This window comes from Tamandua tetradactyla, chromosome 25 (genome assembly GCF_023851605.1).
Source record: "Tamandua tetradactyla isolate mTamTet1 chromosome 25, mTamTet1.pri, whole genome shotgun sequence".
Taxonomy (NCBI): domain Eukaryota; kingdom Metazoa; phylum Chordata; class Mammalia; order Pilosa; family Myrmecophagidae; genus Tamandua; species Tamandua tetradactyla.
Genome location: NC_135351.1, coordinates 45,309,064 through 45,317,609, shown reverse-complemented (window position 1 = coordinate 45,317,609; position 8,546 = coordinate 45,309,064). Strand labels below are relative to the sequence as shown.

Here is an 8,546-nt window from a genome sequence, read left to right as displayed (position 1 = left end):
TTCTTTTGTTAACTTAAAGAGACACTGTCAAGACCTGCTGGTCCAAGGCAGGGCCAAACATGCAGGGCTTCTATCAGACCCGGAGTCTGATAGGAGCGCTCGGACGGCGGGAAAACAGTGACGTTTCCTCTTTTTTTCTAAGGTTACTGACGGCGGGACTCACAAAGCTCTTGTTTTGTGCACCTGAGCTGTGGGAGGCTCCCGGCAGAGGCTCGGGATGGCGCCTGCCCCATGGGAGGCATTATGGAATTCTTCCTAAATTCAAATTATGGCTCTCAATTTAGTGCAGACAGGCTTATTTCAAACATTTGTGCAATAGCAAAAAGGCAAAAAAAGAAAAAGAGAACAGACTGAAAAGAAAAGATAAGAAAGCTCTATTAGCCAAGGAGAAGCTGACAAATTTGTAAAGGGGAGAAATTCACTTTCAAGCTTGTGAGTGGGAGTCACAAACAAAAGTGAATCTCCTGAGCCGGAGAAAGTGTTGCTTCAACACAAAAAGCGACAAGACTAAGCTACCCACTTGACAGTGTCCTTTTAAGAACGACGGATGGTCAGATTTGGGCAGCTGTGCCCATGGGGCACGACAGCGTGTCCCCACCCTGGATGACATGCGCCACATCCGATTCCGTGTCAGGACGTGGGGCAGCCCAGGAGAGAGAAAGCAAAGGCAACCAGAGTTGTCCATGCAGCGTTTCTTACACATTCACTGCAGTGGGGGGGTTTCACAGCTGCACATGGGCCGCCGGAGACTGGCTGGTAGGCGAGAATTCGGGCTGCCTCTTCCTGGGGATTGAAAAGAAAGAGACACCCAGTGAGCGAGCGGTCACACCTGCGTGCGGGGACACAGCCCAGGGCAGGTGGCGGCACCACCGTGGCCAGATCGTCTTGCAGTGCCCAGGACCTCACCATCACCCCTGTACCCTGCGGGCCAGCCTTCTCCGAGGAGCCGAGGCTCTGTCTGCTGTGTGTGTCCGGCCCAGGAGCATGGACCCCACCTCCCCTCAGGCCGCCACGGCCGAGCCCCCTCTGAGGGGCAGCTCCCCGATTCGATCTTACGCTGTGACTTCTGCCACAGTGCTCACCTCCTACACTATGAGGCCATCACTAAGGCTGCAGACACGTTGTACAAAGTCCCACCTATCTCTTGGCCTTCCCAGACAAAATGTGTCCCAGGGTGGACAGAGGGGGAGGCCAAGAGCCTGCCACAGGGACTGGAGAAAGCAGTCACCAAGGAGAACGGCTTCTGGGCCAGGCTCAGTCCCCTGCTCACACCGGCCCCTGCCCTCTGCGGCTGGCCAGACCCGGCATGGTTGACCGGTGCCCTGGGAAGGTGACCCTGCTGTCTTGTTGGGGTAACGGTGCATCCTGAGCCCCTCCGAAGGCGGGGGCTGGAGGCGTCGCGCTGAGGACTCCTGCCATCGGGGGAAGCCCCAGGGCCAGGAACTGGGCTGGGGCGGCTGGGGCTGCAGCTGGGGCAGACAGCAGGCCGAGTTGGGAGACTTGCCCTGCTAGGGGAATCTTCCTCCAGGACTCCCCAGTGCCTCGGGGATGCTCCCTGAGTCAGCACCTGGCCTGGACCTCAAAGGCTGGGTGGCAGTGGCGGGTGTGAGCCAGTGGAGAGCCACGATGCGCCAGGCACGTCGAAGGACCGTCCACCTCCTTTTCCCACCAAGACAGCGGAGTGGAGGTGGGGAGCGGGAGGCCGGAGAAGCCACGGCCAGGCCCCGGGGTTTCAGGCTTGGGGCCGAGGGCAGGCGGGGCTGGGCAGACCAGATGAGTTTGCAATTAGGAACAAGAGCAGCAGGCACCCGGGTGCAATTCCCTGCGGCACAGCCAAAGGTGACAGAGAGAAAAGAGACCCGTCAGTCACTGTGCTCCCACCAAGTCCCGGCTTTTCAATAGGCCAGTTAAAAATGTGTTTACTGCTTGAACTATATGAAATCCGCCGCCCTCAGACAGGACTGGGAGATTCCTTCAGGTGAGTTCGTCTTTTCTGCAATAATCCATCCCTTTAAGAAAATTAGACAAAACGCCTGTGTTTGCCATTGGCCGCTACAAAGCGCCACGTCCCTGACATTCTCCCTGGGCCCTGATCTCACCGAGGCCTTCGGAACAGTGAGAAAGTGTTTGCAAGGAGAGGCGGGGTGGAAGGTGCCATTTTCTCACCAGGAAAGGCCCTTTCAGGGGGAAAAGAATGAGCAAGCTGCCTCCTGGAGCCCTGTCCAGCACAGCACTTGGCAGGCCAGCCCGCTGCCCGCAGCCTCCTGAATGCTGGGCCAGCCTGTGGGGCAGCTCTGCCCACCCGGGAGCCCGGCCTGGGCCAGGGAAACCTGCAGCGGGCTCTGTGCTCGGGCTTTCCTGCAGCGACAGACTGACACGGACATCGTGCTCTTTAAATTTGCGGTGCCCAGTGATGACTGCGGCGCGGAGCCTCGGCCGCCGCCCTTCCGCCCTGGCCCCTGCTCCTGCCCCGGCCCAGCCCCTGCGGAGAGGAGCCAGGCGCTCAGGGTCGGGGCCCCGCGTGGGAACCCGCACACCTACACCTGACCCGGGGCTTGCGTGTCCCGCTGGGCACGGGGAGCATGGGACGGAGGGTGGGGAGGGGAGACGCCCCGCAGCCATAGTCACCGTGGCGCCCAGGGGCAGAGTGGCGCTCCCCGTGCCTAGACAGCCTGCGCTCGTCCCACGGGCTCCACGCACCTGGGAGCGGGACCTTTAATCATAACCAGGAGCCCACTTGGCAGGTCTTGAGAAAGTAGGAGGAGGGAAGGGAAATGCTTTTTACCTCTAAGGACATGCGTCCCCTGCTTTTTGAACACGGGGCCCCTTCCCTCTGGCACTGGGGCGTAGCTGGCCCTGTCTGCTGGGCACGTGGAGTTGAGAACAAGGGTGAGTGGCCTGCAGCCGGCTGAGCTCACCTGGGTGCAGGCGTGTAGGGGTGGGGTGGGGCCCGGCCCAGTGTCACTGGGTCTCCAGGCCTTGGACCTGCTGCCACCCCACCTTGGGAGTACCCCCGGAGCTTGTGGACAGCGCCCAGGGAGGCCACTTTGCAGGTCCAGCTCTGCGCAGGACTGGCGAGCACTCCCGAAGGCTCACTTATTGAGTCTTCATCGAGATGGTTGAAAATATGGCAGCATCTTCTTCAGGACCTCTGTTTAGGTCCCTGGCCCTGACTTTGTGCTGGGATGAGATGTGAAAGACCCAGATGTAAGGTGGGTGACAGCCAGCCTTGAGGGAGCTGAGGCCAGGGCGGCCCTTTTACAAGCTGCATCAGAACTGAGAGAAGGAGCTTGAATTCAGGGTATTTCAGCAATTGTAAAACCACAATTCAACCAACAACTGGGCACACCAGGGTGGAAGCTTGGAGGGAAAATGCAGTCTATGGGGTTCACAGAGGATGCCCCCAAATGTGTCAGAAACAGTGCACTTAATGAAGCCGCAGATGTACAGTTATCCAGATTTCTCTTCAATTTCTTCTGAAAAGTGGAAGGCTTTTCTTACAAGATTCAATGCTTGCTGCAACGCCAGGCTCCTGGATGGTACATAGCTTTTCCCAACCATTTCCATTGTCCACCTCATCCTTTGTATAAGGGATGAGCTTTCTTTAGGTGTACTTAGCTCCACTTGACTTTGTTTTAAGGTGCTATTCTAATGGTGTCTGGTCACCCATACATCCATTTCTACACCAGGAATTACTGTGACATGACCTTGACAAGGTAAGGCCAGGTTTTACTCAGTCCAGGGTTGGAAATAAGATCAGTGGACAGGGTCAGGAGACGCGGCCTTCTCATGGGGCGACCCTGTGTGAGTGCCTCTTTCAGACTCAGTGTTTTGTGTCCACGTGTGCAGAGGGATTGCTGAACTAGTAGATGTGAGAATGCTTCAACCAGAAAGTGGCACCTCACCCTTCCTTTGAAGGATGGAAATCAAAGGCGCAGAAGTCCCGGATATTCCAAGTCTCAGTGTGTATTTAGATTAGACTAATTCATTGTGTCTTAAACTTTTCTCCATACAGATTTCTCCACACCATACAGATTAGCCACTTTCCTTAATCAAGCATTTCAGTAACTTCTGGTAGAAAAGTAAACTGAATTTTGTTTTTCTTCTCCCAGACACTGCTTTTGCAGGTGACATGAGTGACGTTGGAAGATGTGTCGGGGCAAGTGACAGCCAGAAGCACAGAGTGCTGAGCTGTCTGGCCTGAAGTGTGTGTCGGTCACAGGCATGGAAGGGGAGCTATTTCAGCAGAGATGAAATGCTCTGTGGGATTCCAGGTAGCCAGTCCTAAGGTTGTATGAAGCTCACCTTGGCCATGAGGAGGCAGCTGCCCAAGGTCCTCAAAGATTGACAGCAACCACTCAACAACCACTTGTTTTAGAAAATTGGGTAATCTGTAACTCTGATTGCTTTTCAAAGTCAAATACATCATCCATTTTTTCCATTATCTGGATGTTAATACTTATTTTTCACCATCCGTTCATTAGAGTGGCGGGCAGGGCTTTGTGTGTGCTGGCTGCCTGTACAGGGTGATTCCTTCCGCTGTTTCTTTTAACACATGTGCATCTCACCTGGTACATTATGAACACACAGTCGGTCTTTCCATAGAGGTGTAAAATGTTGCTGTATCTTTAAATTCTCATTTATGAACATTTCTGAGCTAATAGAGTAATGGTAATAATTAAAGCTCAATTTAATTATCACTGTATATTTGTCAAATATTAACAGTTTGCTTTATTAAGAAACTTTAATTTTGAAAACATTAAAGATATTTATGAAGTCCTCTGTGTATTATTCTCAACACCCATTTCCTCACTCTTCTCAGGAAAAGATTCAGTTTGTCTCATCACCTGGCATGTGTGACTACTTTCGCAACATGTACATTCATATCTGTTAATAAACAATACATTCGCATATCATTGCATGTCATTTACATGGCATGTAGCCTCAGCTCTGCCATCCGTCTGCCCTTTTTTCACAGTGATCTGTTGACACATGAGCTCTTGTTCATTCACTTAAACTAAATTGAATAAATGTTACACGTTTAAACTAATACCCATCCTCCTATTGATAGCCACTAGGTGATTTCTTACATTTTGCTTTCTGAAGCAAATCTGCGGTAAGCATTCGTGGCCGTGCCCCGGCCCCCACGTGGAGCCTTGCCATGCCGTGCAGGAGAAGCAGAGCTGGTGGGCCACGGTGCCCACGTCATCCCTCTAAGAGCTTGTTCAGTTGCTCCCAAAGTGGTTTCGCCGTTCACAAGCGTGTGAGAGTCCGTATTCTTATTTCCAATGCCCAGCTTTACAAGAAATTTAAAAAATTTATAGAGATGGAGAAACTTGTATCCCAACCCTCACTTCCCTGGCATCCAGCTTCAACAATAATCAAGCTACATGCCAGTCTGGTTTCAGACACCTTCCCCTTGCACACGCTGGCTTATTTTAAAGTAAAGACAATATCAGATCAGTCCATCCATAAACAATTCAGTACATATCTAAAAATAGCTACTCGTTTTTTAATAAAAGGGGAGAAAAGCATAATCCCATTCTAACACCTAAAAATCATTCATAGTAATTCTTTAATATAACCAACTATCTGGTAGTTTTTGAATTCTCTGATTACCCCGTCTATAATTTAACTTTCCTGATCTATCTCTAATCAGGATCCAAACAAGATCTGCACATTACACTCTGTTGCTGAGTTGCTCATGTCTTTTTTAACCAGGAGATGTTCCTTCCTGCTTCCGTCTTGCTGTCTGTTGGCCGAAGAACCATCGCTTATTCCCCAGACCGCGGACTTTGCTGACAGAGGCAGGGGTAGTTCAGCCTGTTCTTCGCTCACCTGTGTCTCCTGGGTCTCAACAGGCCCGAAGCCCGGACAGCCTCAGGGCTGAGCGCAGGCGAGAGGGGTGGGCAGGCGCTCGCCACACCCCCGGGGGAGCAGGTGGTCGCGGTCTCAGCCCCACGCAGACCACGCAGAGGCTCCCCGCTGACTCCTTAACAGCCACCGATGGCCAGTATCCTATTAGGAGACTCTGAGTGGTGACAGTCTCATCCCAGTCTCCTTCCGCAGGTGCCAACTCGCTCTGTTTTCTAAAGGAGATGCTGGTTCCTCTGAGGTCGAGTTCGAACAGAAAATGAGGGCCAAATACGTGATTCTTTTCCTTTATTTGCCGACTTTCAGAACAATGAACTGGCTTTCTAAAATCCTTCAAGAATGAGCAGTGTACCACCTGTGGCTTTGTTTCTAGTCTCTAATTTCCCCTTGGCTTTTGTCGTATGGTTCCATCTCTTCTCCTGCCTAATCCATTTTATATCATTATGTACCTGTCAAATAGAACACGGCTGAGTCTCCAGCTGGCATCACCTCTGCCAGAATCCCTCTGCCATTCCCTCTGGTCGGTAGACGGAGACTCACCTTGCAACCCCATCAGGGACTGAGCTGAGTTCAAGGTCATTTCTAACAGGTCTACCTCCATCCCCTGCTCCCAGGCATGTCCCTTTGGGGCTTGTAGCCGAGCGCCTGGCTGTGAATGCTGGATCGTGCCACCCCTGGGGCTGTGGCTTCTGTGCAGTAAGGCTGGGGAATTCTGTCCTGCTTCGCAGAGCTCTTCAGTTTCGATGTTTACTTCCCGGTATACAGAGCTTCAGAACGAGGCAGACCCCTCGAGGGTGAGCCGTGGCCAGGTGTTCGCAGTCCTTGGAGTCTCCAGTCCTCTCTGGCCAGGCCCGCGGGATGGCGGACAGCTCTGCTGGCCTCCGGCTCCCCAGCAGCTGCTCGCTGCCTGGGCAAGCCCAAGCCTCAGCTCTGGCTGCACCCGGGGCCAGCAGAAGGTCCAGGGAGGAGCCGTGTCAGTTCACCTCTTCCTCTTGCGCTGTCCATGGAGAACCGGGTGAGTTCTCTGGGCCTCTCCACGGGGCAGGCCTGTCTCTATCATGAAAATTCACCGTTTCAGAGGTTTCAGCTGATCTCCTCATCCGCTTGACACTCAACTTCAGATCCTGAGGGAGAAGTGGACGTGTGTGGCACCTCTCAAGTCCCTCACTCGATCCCTCCAGCTTTCTCCACACTTCCGCTGACCCTCTGTCTAGATGCCCGGCCCTGAGCCGGAGGCGTCCCGGGGAGCAGCGGCCGCACGTGGTCTGCTGTCACCCAACCAGCCGCACTGTTCCCGCAAACCCTTCTTCCCTTTCATAGTGTTTCCAGTTACCACTGTTGGGAGGCTGCTTCACGGCAATCTATTCCACTCCATTGAAGAGTGACTAGACCTCTTCATTGTCGCCAAACTGATGTTTGTAACATGGTATCTCAATGTTTTTTCCTCCCTCCTTTTCTTTGTTCCGATGTTCTCTGAACCTAAGCATCCTTTCAGACTGCTGGCAGTCACCCTGTAATCTTACCCGCTGAGTGAGCTGGGGCTGGAAGCGCAGTTGCAATAGAGAAGAGAGCCAGAAACAATCTGAGAGTCTCCCTCTCAGGCAAATTCCAAGAATCTCTAAAGCATTTATCACTTTATTACTAGTTCCTAAATTGATCTTAATATTCAGTATTGAATATCATAAAATTTAAATTAAGGAGTAAAAAAACTGTGGGCACGTAAAGATGAGGGTATGCATCAAAGTACGAATGTCCTTATGTGCGTGTGTATGTGCTCATGTGTGCGTGCTTTTGGTGCATGCATGCGTACATTCACGTGGATGTGTGCACATGCATGTGTGCATTCCGCTGGGCATGCATGGTGTGTGCGTGCTTGTGTGCACTCATCTTTGTGTGTGTGCATGTGTATGTATGTGTGTGGCATCTGCGTGTGCCTGAATGTGTGCTTGTGTGTGTGTGTGTGTGAGAGAAGACTAGGATACATATCAAAACACAGAAAGAGATTTTCTCTGTACATTATCAGACCTGTAGGTAATTTTTCTTAGTCTTCTTGTGCTTTCTATATTTTCCAAATTGTCCACAGTGAATATTTATTATATTTTTAAAATGAAAAATAAGCAATAACTGTTTTTACAAAAATAATTTATCATAAAATACAATTCATGAGTACATTTCCTTCTTCTGTTTGTCTTAATCCAATCAACTAAGATATTAGATGGGAAGTATAAATATATTTTCTTATGCTGAAAAAATAAAATTAAATTAAAATGCCATTATACATGTATATGTATGTGTATATAAGTGTTAAAATACATGAGGAGCTACTAAGGAAACATGGCAAATGGAAATTACTGAATTTGGCAATCCATCCTAATATTTAAGTTGATCAGTATTGAAATCTTTCTTATTTCAGAATTCTATAGTAACATATATTTAGCTTTTATATTATAAAAAAATTGTGGTTTATTGTACATATATTTCATGAATTTATTCTCACATATAGGTATCTTTGCTATTGAGAGAATAAAAGCCCCAAATTAGGAAAAAAGCCAACTCAAATTACACAAAAGAGAAAAAAAATTTGCTATGGTTCCAGATAGACTTTAGGTGCCAAAGTGAGACTTTTTATTACTTTGCTCTGATTTATCACAGAGTGGGAAAGAAAAAGATGT

General features: G+C 50.4%; 1 protein-coding gene across 1 annotated transcript in view; it reads right to left on the bottom strand.

Annotated features, from left to right (window-relative positions):
* Positions 1–351: 351 nt before the first annotated feature.
* GRM1 (glutamate metabotropic receptor 1) overlaps positions 352–8,546 on the bottom strand; it is a 214,618-nt gene continuing 206,423 nt past the window's right edge. Inside the window, exon 7 of the mRNA XM_077143401.1 lies at positions 352–783. Within this exon, the coding sequence (XP_076999516.1) occupies positions 723–783 (61 nt within the window). The 3' untranslated portion in view covers positions 352–722. The remainder of the gene's footprint in view (positions 784–8,546) is intronic.